The 12,915-nt window shown below is 36.4% G+C and overlaps 1 protein-coding gene across 1 annotated transcript in view; it reads left to right on the forward strand.

Annotated features, from left to right (window-relative positions):
• The window catches only part of LOC123564594 (serologically defined colon cancer antigen 8 homolog), an 83,239-nt gene that overhangs the window by 65,304 nt on the left and 5,020 nt on the right, over positions 1 to 12,915 (forward strand). The window contains exons 14-15 of the mRNA XM_053553266.1: positions 9,399 to 9,516; positions 11,067 to 11,241. Of these exons, the coding sequence (XP_053409241.1) occupies positions 9,399 to 9,516; positions 11,067 to 11,241 (293 nt within the window). The remainder of the gene's footprint in view (positions 1 to 9,398; positions 9,517 to 11,066; positions 11,242 to 12,915) is intronic.

Here is a 12,915-nt window from a genome sequence, read left to right on the forward strand (position 1 = left end):
TAACAAGGAAGTAAAGAGATATAATTATTGTATACTGGAAAACCCCACAATGTACTATATTAAGAATATACTTTTTATTAAGATTATAATTTGTTATATTCAGGAGATATTGTTATGTATTTTAATTATTGCAGATTTTGCAACCTTGAATTAAAGTCAAATAAAAGTCTTTCTGAAATTGATGCTTATGTTTTTGTGGTAAATTTATCATTAAAACAAAAGACAAGTATAACATTTGCATTTGAAAGAATGAATATAATATGCAAGTATGTAAGGTTCCAGTGTAACATTTTGTTTTATGTATAATATATAAGACAAGTCAGTTGATAGTATAATTGAGTGGACCGGAGAAAGGTTGGTTATCGAATTTGCATACACCCTCCCAACTTCACAATTAGTCCACTCTTTTATTTTTATGCCCCCGGCATCTACTGATGCGGGAGGCATATAGTGATCGTCTGTCCGTACGAGGTTAACCAAATGGGACCGTTTCGTCTAGCATCAATACCCCTTACTAGAATGACTTGATACTAATGCAGATGTAACCTGTGACCAGTCCCCATCTTCAGACATCACCTGACCTCAGTTTGACCTTGACCTTGACCTCATTTTGGACTTAGGTTGCTTTATATGGGCCATCACTTGGTTAACCAAATGGGACCGTTTCGTCTAGCATCAATACCGCTTACAAGAATGAATTGATACTAATACAGATGTAACCTGTGACCATTCCTCATCTTCAAACATCACCTGACCTCAGTTTGACCTTGACCTTGACTTCATTTTGGACTTAGGTTGCTTTATATGGGCCATCTCTTGGTTAACCAAATGGGACCGTTTCGTCTAGCATTAATACTGCTTACAAGAATGAATTGATACTAATACAGATGTAACCTGTGACCATTCCTCATCTTCAAACATCACCTGACCTCAGTTTGACCTTGACCTCGTTTTGGACTTAGGTTGCTTTGTATCGACAAGGATGCCACCGGGGGCATCAAGCGTTTATTGAACGCAGCTCCTTGTTTCTTGTTTGAACTAAACATTTTTCTATGGGATGGACAGTTTTAAGAAGTAAAAAACATCAACTAGAAAGGAAGGAGATATTTTTATCGTTAGCTGAAAAAACCCACAATTACTGAAATTGACTTTTCTTTTAAAAAGTTGGGCTGATGATCCCGTAAAACAGAAAATACAAAAATGCTGGCTGAACAATCAGTTGTAAACCTCATCAAGGTGACATGCAGAGTGCACAACTCAAGTCACTAGGGTCAAGGTCAGGGTCACATTTAAAGATAAAAAATTCAAATTTGTTTTTGCTTCATATCTTCTTAAACACTGGTAAGATTTTCATAGAAAAAGCATCAATAATTGTTAATCTCATCAAGGGGACATACAGAGTGCACAGCCCAGGTCATTCAGTTCAAGGTCTAGGTCACACTTGAAGGTCAAAGGTCATGATCCCAAGATTTTACTTTTCCTGTATAAAAGCAGTGTTAATGATAGCTACATGTGTAGTTTTAATTTCTGAAATATTTTGATCAGTTTATGCTAAAGGTCAGTTTGGCATTATTTGACTCAGACATTTAAAGGCCCCAACTCACTATTGTCATCAAGGTCAAAGTTAGTAGTCTCCAGAGGGCAAACAGGAATGTCATAACTCCTACAGGTAATATGAGAATACCAGTCTTACAGTGGTGTTTTTTGCCACTGACCGTTCCAAGGCGGTGCCCCACTGTGTTCCTTTGTTTGTTTGTTTTGTCCTCATGTGTTGGCTTTGTGTGTATGCACGTGTATGTGTATGTGTGTGTGTTTGTGGTGTGCACGTCTGAGTGCTGTGGGTTTCGTTTTGGGGAGGCTGCGTTTTTGGTATGTGGCATTCCCTGTTTGATATTTGTCTTTGTTTTTACATTGGACTTTCAGTGAGATGCACTTTAATAGGTATATTTCTATGAAAAAATTAATTTGTAAATTTTACACAAAATTCATACTTGCCACATTGCTTGCCCAGATGAAATGTAGGAGAGCAGAGGTGAACTTTTAGAGAGTTAGCTCTCTCAGATGAACCCTCAGAGAGCATGCAAAGATGATTTGTTATCATGCTCTGATGAACTGTAAAGGAGTGAAGATGAATTGTTAGACAGCAAAATTTAATGAGAACTGTTTATACTGAAAAAATGTGAGATGTTGGTGAGTAAAGAAACTGATGAACTGTTAGCAAGCTAAGATGAACTGTTTGTGACCAACTATGACATATTAAAGAAATTTTATAACATGTGTTTTAGTGAATTATTAAAATATTGGAGTAAAAAACATTGTTTCGCAGTTGAAAATATCAGAGTGGTACAGATATATTATACCATCCCAACTTCACAATTAGTCCACTCTTTTTGTTTTTAGCTCACATGTCACAAAGTGAGCTTTTGTGATCGCGCAGCGTCTGTTGTCCGTCCGTGCGTAAACTTTTGCTTGTGACCACTCTAGAGGTCATATTTTTCATGGGATCTTTATGAAAGTTGGTCAGAATGTTCATCTTGATGATATCTAGGTGAAGTTCGAAACTGGGTCACCTGCAGTCCAAAACTAGGTCAGTAGGTCTAAAAATGAAAAAAACCTTATGACCTCTCTAGAGGCCATACTTTTCAATGGATCTTCATGAAAGATAGTCAGAATGTTCACCTTGATGATATCTAGGTCAAGTTAGAAACTGGGTCACATGCCATCAAAAACTAGGTCAGTAGGTCAAATAAAAAAAAACCTTGTGACCTCTCTAGAGGCCATATTTTTCATGGGATCTGTATGAAAGTTGGTCTGAATGTTCATCTTGATGATATCTAGGTCAAGTTTGAAACTGGGTCACGTGCAGTCCAAAACTAGGTCAGTAGGTCTAAAAATACAAAAACCTTATGACCTCTCTAGAGGCCATACTTTTCAATGGATCTTCATGAAAGTTAGTCAGAATGTTCACCTTGATCATATCTAGGTCAAGTTCGAAACTGGGTCACGTGCCATCAAAAACTAGGTCAGTAGGTCAAATAATTAAAAAACCTTTTGACCTCTCTAGAGGCCATATTTTTCATGGGATCTGTATGAAAGTTGGTCTGAATGTTCATCTTAATGATATCTAGGTCAAATTCGAAACTGGGTCAACTGCGGTCAAAAACTAGGTCAGTAGGTCTAGAAATAGAAAAACCTTTTGACCTCTCTAGAGGCCATATTTGTCAATGGATCTTCATGAAAATTGGTCTGAATGTTGACCTTGATGATATCTAGATGAAGTTCAAAACTGGGTCACAAACGGTCAAAAACACGTCAGTAGGTTTAAAAATAGAAAAACCTTGTGACCTCTCTAGAGGCCATATTTTTCATGAGATCTTCATGAAAATTGGTGAGAATGTTCACCTTGATGATATCTAGGTCAAGTTCAAAACTGGGTCACTTGCCTTCAAAAACTAGGTCATTAGGTCAAATAATAGAAAAACCTTGTGACCTCTCTAGAGGCCATATTTTTGAATGGATCTTCATGAAAATTGGTCAGAATTTTTATCTTGATGATATCTAGATCAAGTTCAAAACTGGGTCACATGAGCTCAAAAACTAGGTCGCTATTTCAAATAATAGAAAAAACGACATCATACTCAGTTCAAAACTGGTTCATGTGGGGACAGGTGAGCGATTCAGGACCATCAGGGTCCTCTTGTTTCTTGTTTTAACTAAACATTTTCTGTGGGATGGCCAAGTTTAAGTAAAAGAAATAAATAAAAAAAATACATCAGCAGCTCATAAGAATTTTTTGTTTCAAGAAATTAAGGAAGGATTTATATATGCTTACAAGTGTCATGTGTATTGGTGCTGTTGATTCCTTTATTAGCTCAGTTTTTGTGATCGCTTGATGTCTGGCGTCAGTCATCTGTTGTCTGTCGTCTGTCTGTCTTCTGTCTGTCTGTAAACATTTAGCTTGTGTATGCGGTAGAGGCTGTATTTTTCAACTGATCTTCACGAAATTTTGTCAGAATGATTACCTTTATAAAATCTAGACCAAGTTTGAAAATGGGTCATCTGGGGTCAAAAACTAGGTCACCTGTTCAAATCAAAGAAAAACTTCCTTGAGGAAACCTAGGCCAAGTTTGAAATTTGGTCATCTGGGGTCAAAAATTAGGTCACTAGGTCAAATCAAAGAAAAACCTTGTGTATGCGATAGAGGCTGTATTTTTCAACTGATCTTCATGAAATTTTGTCAGAATAATTACCCTGATGAAATCTAGGCCAAGTTCGAAAACAAGTTATCTGGGGTCAAAAATTAGGTCACTAGGTCATATCAAAGAAAAACCTTGTGTATGCGATAGAGGCTGTATTTTTCAATTGATCTTCATGAAATTCGGTCAGAATGATTGCCTTGATGAAATCTAGGTCGAGTTTGAATATGGGTCATCTGGGGTCAAAAACTAGGTCACTAGGTCAAATCAAAGAAAAACCTTGTGTATGTGATAGAAGCTGTATTTTTCAATTGATCATCATGTAATTTGGTCAGAATGATTGCCTTGGTAAAATCTAGGTCATGTTTGAATATGGGTCATCTGGGGTCAAAAACTAGGTCACTAGGTCATATCTAAGAAAATACTTGTTTAAACTCAAGAGACCACATTTTTGGTCCAATCTTGAAAATTGGCCAGAATATTTGTTTCCATGAAATCACTAGGTCAAACATGTTTTCACTCTTATGGTTTGTTTCTCAGGTGAGTGACCTAGGGCTTATATATATTCTGCATTTTTTAAACAAATTTGGCTCAGACGTTTAAACTAAAAGGATCATGAGCTAATTACCTATATGACCATCCAGTTTACATTTCTTATGAATCTTTCTGAAATTGTCTTTTAATTATCATTGCTACTTTCTGTAGAAACATGTGGTTGACTGTGTAATATTATTATGTCAGCTTTTTTGAAAAACAAAAGCTATTTGAAGAGGGATGAACATTTTATAGAATGGTCAAGATATGTTTGAGTGGCTTAATAGAACTATATCGTCTTGGGACTGAGTTTCATAGCTAAAATAGACAACGTTTGAATTGTTTGTCAGTTTTATAATGGTATCAATAATACTCATTACATCCGGTGTATATATACCACCACCAAACAAGGTTGGGATGTCGGGGGAGCTGTATCAGAATCTTTCAACTTTATTTACAAAATGCTTTTCTTCTATTCTGTTCGGAATGATTTTACTTGAATAACGATATTGTTCGGCATTTAGGATCAATACTTGTGACATCTGATTAATTTGTGGATTGGAAAACCCACCACATAACTAAATATAGTACTGCTAGATGAATGGTGCCTTCATTATTTCTGTACATTCAAGCAATATTTTATCCATAGCAATTAATACAATCATTGGTGCCTTTATATATAACTATAACAGAGAGTTGCAAATAGTAATGCTCATATTGTTCTTGATAATTTAGCATTGAACTGCAAACAAAGCTTACATTTCTGTTGGCAAAAATTGTAGTTATATGCAAGTATTTAGCCTGTGAAAATGTTATTATGTTAAAGGTACAGTATATAAGATATGTCAGTTTGTATCATAGTTGAGTGGACCGGAGGACAGTTGGTTATCAATGTACTTGCTTACAAACCCCCAGCTTCCACAATTAGTCCACTTTCTTTTTCTTTCTCTACGAGTATGCACAGATTTAAAGGGCAAAAGTGATTCTAACCGTTATCATGCTGGACACGATTGATTCTGCCTTTGTGACCAGTGTAGATCATGATTAGCCTGCACATTTGTGCAGTCTGATCAAGATCTGCACTGTTTGCCATTCAGTCAGTATCTTTTTGGTGAGCACCCCTTTTAACAGTTAATGGTTTAACAGTTAATGGTACTGTCCAAATTGAAAGATGAACAAGTTCATTATAGAAATTTAGTAGGGTAAGAGCTGAGGGACTGATGCCTACTTTCATTTATAATTATACCAATTAATTTTTAGGGTATGGGAACAGAGAGTGCTTTGTTAATGCCATTTGTCCAACTAGTACCAGCCAGTTTTCAAGAACTTAGTATTTCAGATGATACTAAGGTTTTGGAAACATTCTTTTTTACTCAGATCAGCTGTAGTGAAAATTCCAAAATGACACCCATCTAGATCTTACAGTTCGTGCCAATAACTAGTCTCACGTAGTCCAACTGTAAATTTTCCAAATTGACTAGCTTGCAGTGTTATAATACCCTCAGATACAGAGTATTTGGGGGCTATATTGGGGTCATGCATGTCCTTTGTGTCTGTTCCATATCTTCTTAACTACTGGAAAGATTGACATAAACCTAGCATCGATTGTTAACCTCATCAAGAGTGCACAAATCAGGTCAATGGGTCCAAGGTCAAGGTCAAAGGTCAAATTGTTTAACTTTTTGTCCACTCCATATTGTCTAAACCTCAATTTTTTGTTATAAAACTAACATCAACTGTTAACCATAACAGTAGGATGTGCAGAGCACACAACTCGGGTCACAAGGTACAAGACAAGGTCACGTATGGAGGTCAAAGATCAAATAGCTAGACTTCTTGTCCACTCAATATCTTCATAAAACTTGCATCAATTGCTAACCTCATCAAGACAACATGCAGGGTGCACAACCCTGGCTGTTAGGTCAAGGTCATGCTTAGAGGTCAACAATCAAAAAGCTTAAGGTTGTGTCCACTCTATATCTTTTAAATCAGTGGTTAACATCATCCAGGTGACTTGTAGACTGCACAAACCAGGTCATTAGGCCAGAGTTTTTTTAATAAATTATGGGAGATTTTCCAAAAATGAGCATTAGGAGAAGGGAATATGGGAGATTTTCCAAAAATGAGCATTAGGAGGAGGGAATAAAAATAAAAATAAAGTAGGAAAATGTTAGCATCGGAAAAAAAAAAATAATAAAATGGAAAAAAACACAAAAAATTTTATTTTGTAAAAAGTGCCACTGGGTTAAAAAAAAATTGTTGTTTCAGGCAAATGTAGATTCACAACACAGTCTAGATAAATCAGACAAGTTATTTTCCCAATTTGAAGCATTTTATTACCACTTTCTTTATTAAAGCCTCCATGTTGTATGTTATAATATTATGTTGTAGAAACTATTAAATACTTGAATTTTTTTGCATGTTGCTTGGCTGCTTTAAACATATATATAGCTTGCTAATAAATAGAGACTAAACACACCTGGCATTGTATTCTGTTTCTGGTGTTGGTGTGATTATATATAGTGTAGTGTAGTATTGTTGTCACATCCTATGCATATTGTGTTTCTGACCTTTTAACCCTTAGCACGCTAAGTTTCTAAAATGGACAGGTCCATCATTCAATTTGGGCAATACCATTTATCATTCGAAGGGGTGTTTGCTCAAAATGTACTGACTGAATAGCGAACAGTGCAGACCATGATCAGTCTGCATGGATGTGCAGGCTGATCTAGGTCTGCACTGGTCGCAAAGGCAAAACCAATCGGTTGTACCATTGTAAGGGTTAAGGAAGACGGAAATAACTTTTCACTTTTTTCTTTTATGATTTCTCCATTTTTCATTTATGCTCCGACATGGGCCATTTTTCACTATACATGCCAGACAGTCCCAAGCCTGTTAAGTGTGAGGGGTCTCTTAAAAGTTACTGAACTCCATATCTGGCTACAACTTTGAAAGTAATTTGAGGTAGACTTTAAGATTTAAATTGCGAATTTTAAAAACAATCAGCAAAGGTACTACATTCAAACTTATACACATACCTTTTCTTTAATAGTTCAAGATTTTGTAATATTACTCAGTTTCAAATGTTTTAAATATTAAAAGTAATTGGTCCATACATGGAGTTCAGTACCCTTGCAGGGCTTCCATTATGATTCAATTTCATGGAGTCAGGACTGCCTAACATTCAGATAATGGAGTCCCTCTTAAATTTTCTTGGAGTCCTACATATTTTCACTTTGTACAGTTACCTTCAATACCATCATCATCATATAATCATTACTATCATCACCATACTAATTGGTTCAGAACAGTGCATAAAGTAATAGAATCTAGAGAAAAGGACCACTAGATTGATTAGAAAACATCTTATTTAACAAAAAATATTTTATTGTTTTTTAAATTTGTAGCAAGTCAGCATTTTATTAAAATCACCAGACTTACTGTTGTTCAGCTACAAAACGAAAGTCCACTTAAAAAAATCTGAAGTACATTTTACTTGGAGTAGAATTATGTCAAATTACGTCATTCACCTTGCAATACCCAACCAGTTAACTTTTATCCCACATCAAAGAAAATCAATAAAGGAAAATTTTGCGGACACTCCTTTTGATGTCAGCTGCCATGTGCTGGTCGAAATGTGTCAAAGACATCAGTTTTTAATAGGTCAGGAGACAAAATGAATGTTTTTTTTTTCTTCTAAAAATACTGTAAAAGGATTTATCATTGATGAAAATCCAAAGTAAGTAGCAAATTTATTACCGGTCGGAAAAAATGTATTATTTTAAACTGGATGGGAAATGTCATTTGCTAAAATATAGTTACTTGCTGAGGCTTTTGTGCTGAAATTATCGATATATTTTCCACAACATTAAGTTACTGTGTCTTCCGACTTAGGAGCTTGTTTCACCAATTTAATCCAAGCCTTTTGTTGTCTGCAATTAACGCCTTCTAAACATGTCAGCTGATCTGGATAACGGTTTATATTTTCGGACGTTCTCTATCAGACACGATACTTTCACACTGTCACACACTTCAAACACTGCCGGCAGTTTTAACGAGGCTGTCAATCATCAAGTGTTAAACCGCTTTGATTAGTTACGGGGCGGAGCTTATCACGTCATTCTAGTAAAGTTACGGCACGGTGTATTGATTTTGTCGTCCTTTGAGAATATCGGAAGTCCTTTGCACGCGCTGTGATATTTATTGTAGGTTAATAGACACTGTTTTATTTTCCACCACGGGAAGTAGATGCAAGCGTCGGGGAAAATAAAAATAAAATTGCAATTTTGAATTTTATTTTTATTTGGATTTTGGAGAATTAGGACCCGGCGCTCCCGTAACCCAAGTTATTAAAAAACTCTGGCCTTAGGTTCAAGGTCCAGATCACATAGCTGTAATTTGTGCTCTTTATCTTCCTAATCACTGGGAAGCTTTAAATATTTACCTCATCAAGACAGCGTATAGATCACTAAATCTAAGGTCAAGGTTACATTTGAAGGTCAAAGGTCATGATCACTTCATTATTGCTTTCCATGTATCAAAGGTTTGTCTTGGGTATTAATGACCATTAGTGATAGCTCTAGTCACAAATAATATGACAGTTCCAGTTTTAAGCCTTTAATAATTGTAATAGTTAATAAAAGTTTTAAAGGAAGCATTTTATTTCAGCTCAAACAACATCTGAGATGGACACAATGTTGGCAAAACAGAACAAACTGATCAAGAAGCTGAAAACAGAATGCCGTAAACAGGCAGGGCAGCTTGAAGAAATTCTCAAGAAAAACAGGTAAAACAACTGTGTATGCAAATATTCAAGTATCTTGTCTGAGGGAACATACATTCCATAGATAATCAATCAACAAAGTGGCCTTTAGTCAAACAATTAAGATATTTCAAGTTGAGTAATTACAGTATACTAGTTTCTTATTATGTAAGACAGGGACAGAATTTTGGGTTAGAGGGGGTGGGTTTTCCAAAAAGGTCAGGAAAAATGTTTAAGCAGATGTAAATCAACTGTTACATGGGTGACTCCATGGTTTGGGAAACATCCTAACATTGACAGTTTTGATTTTGGGGAAACATATTTAATTTTTATACGCCTGTTTGATAAACAGGACGTATAATGGGAATGCCCCTGGCTGGCGGGCGGGCGGTGCCAACAGACTTTGTCAGGAGCATATTTTCTTCATGCATGGAGGGATTTTGATGAAACTTGGCACAATTGTTCACCATCATGAGACGGAGTGTTGCGCAAGAACCAGGTCCCTAGGTCTAAGGTCAAGGTCACAGAGGTCAAAGGTCAAATTCAAGAATGACTGTCTGGAGCATATCTTCTTCATGCATGGAAGGATTTTGATATTACTTGGCACAATTGTTCACCATCATGAGACGGAGTGTCGTGCGCAAGAACCAGGTCCCTAGGTCTAAGGTCAAGGTCACACTTAGAGGTCAAAGGATACAAGAATGAAAACTTTGTCCGGAGCATTTCTTCTTCATGCATGGAGGGATTTTGATATTACTTGGCACAAATGTTCACCACCACGAGACGGAGTGTCCTGCGCAAGAACCAGGTCCCTAGATCTAAGGTCAAGGTCACACTTAGAGGCCAAAGGTCAGATACAAGAATGACTTTGTCCGGAGCATTTCTTCTTCATGCGTAGAGGGATTTTGATGTAACTTGGCACAATTGTACACCATCATGAGATGGAGTGTCATGCACAGGTCCTTTAGAATTACTTCCCTTTGTTGTTACTATAAATAGCTTGTATTGTGACTTTTTCATTACTAGTAGTAGGGAAAAATGGAGACCACTTTTCTGTAGTACAACATGCATGTTACATCCAATTTTGAGGTGTATTTTGACCTATCTCTACCTTGTAAGGATTTTTGTGTGGACTTTCAATTTTTTTAAATTTTTTTTTTAAAGGTTAACTTCCCTTAGTTGTTACTATAAATAACTTAAATTGTAACTTCTTTATAATTGAACATAGGGAAAAACCAAGACCACTTTTCTGTGGTACAACAGAGATGTTACTTTCAAATTTTAGGTGTATTTTAAGGTATCTCTACCTTGTAAGGAGTTTTTTTGTGGACTTAGAAAAACAAAAGAATTACAATAATTACTAAACAACCAAAAAATTAAAATTCCATTAGCAAATACAGGTGCTAGTGTAAAGAAATTTGCTGTGACGGGCATATATTGTGACATTCTTGCACTCTTGTTTGATATATCTTTCCAAGAAGTGCAACTCAGCTTGACTGATTTATTGAGAAGCAAGAGTTTTCTCCCTTAGATAAATTTTGTTTGAGTATTTTTGTATTTCTCTTTTTCTGTAGGGCTGAAAGTGGAAAATTAAAGCGTCAGAATGACGAGTTGAAGAACCGTGTGCATAGATCAACAGCAAGATTGAAGGACCTCGAGGACCAGGTGGAACAACATTCCCGTGTACAGGAGAGGATGACAGAGAGGTTGAAAATGATGGATGACCATTCACAACATCAGGGCACTCAGGTATACATCACTTTTCTCTTGTTTTCATTTATTTTGTGACTTTGTATATCAATTTTAGCTCGACCATATGAAGTATGGAGAGCTCTCTACTTGACCTGGCGTCGGCGTCGGCATCCTTCCATGTCCGCACTTTGGTTAAAGTTTTGATGCACTTTCTCTTTATCTTTGTTATTACTTGATGGATTTACTTCAAACTTAAAATAGTTGTTCCTCATCATCACCCACATCATATGACACAAGGGCCATAACTCTGGCACCAATATTTTATGAATTATCCCCCCTTTTTACTAAGAATTTCAGGTTAAAGTTTTGGTGCACTTTCACTTAATCTCAGTTATTACTAAATGGATTTGATTCAAACTTAAAATAGTTGTTCAACATCATCACCAACATCATATGGCACAAGGGCCATAACTCTGGCACTAATATTTCATGAATTATCACCCCCCCCTTTTTACTTAGAATTTCAGGTTAAAGTTTTGGTGCACTTTCACTTTATCTCAGTTATTACTAAATGGATTTGATTCAAACTTAAAATAGTTGTTCAACATCATCACTCACATCATATGACACAAGGGCCATAACCATACATGTGATAAGTTCAGAATCCCAAAACTGGAGGTTTGCCATTTTTCAGCTGGAGTTGGGGTCTCAAAACTGGAGTTTTTTTATCGACATAAATAAAGCGCGCGGACACATAACTTAGAGACAAAATCCAGTATTTTTGGCCACACAATAATCAGAAGAAACGATCCTCATAACTCTTGATTTGAATTTTGACAGCGTTATGCCACTTTTTAACTTACATTTTTTGTACCCCCCAACAACAAAGTTGTAAGGGGGGGGGGGGGTATACTGGTTTCAGGTTGTCTGTCTGTCTGTCTGTCTGTCCGTCTGGCCGTCTGTCCGTAGACGCAATCTTGTGTGCACCTTCTCTCCTTATCCCCTTGACAGAATTTAATGAAACTTCACACAAGTGATCAGTACCAACAGTAGTTGTGCATGGGGCATGTTAGGTTCTTTTAGAAAAAAAATTTGCAGAGTTATGGGACTTTGTTTTTTTGTTACTATACTATATACATAGACACAGGCTTGTGCGCACCATCTCTGCTCATCCCCTTGACAGAATTTAATGAAACTTCACACAAGTGATCAGTACCAACAGTAGTTGTGCATGGGGCATGTCAGGTTCTTTTAGAAAAAAAATTTGCAGAGTTATGGGACTTTGTTTTTTTGTTACTATACTATATACATAGACACAATCTTGTGCGCACCATCTCTCCTCATCCCCTTGACAGAATTTAATGAAACTTCACACGAGTGATCAGTACCAACAGTAGTTGTGCATGGGGCATGTTAGGTTCTTTTAGAAAAATTTTTGCAGAGTTATGGGACTTTGTTTTTTTGTTACTATACTATATACATAGACACAGTCCTGTGCGCACCATCTCTCCTTATCCCCTTGACAGAATTTAATGAAACTTCACACAAGTGATCACCACCAACAGTAGTTCTGCATGGGGCATGTTAGGTTCTTTCAGAAAATTGTTTTGCAGAGTTATGGGACTTTGTTTTTTTGTTACTATACTATATACATAGACACAATCTTGTGCTCACCATCTCTCCTCATCCCCTTGACACAATTTAATGAAACTTCACACAAGTGATCAGTAC

The sequence above is a fragment of the Mercenaria mercenaria genome, chromosome 1 (genome assembly GCF_021730395.1).
Source record: "Mercenaria mercenaria strain notata chromosome 1, MADL_Memer_1, whole genome shotgun sequence".
In the NCBI taxonomy this organism is placed as follows: Eukaryota; Metazoa; Mollusca; class Bivalvia; order Venerida; family Veneridae; genus Mercenaria; species Mercenaria mercenaria.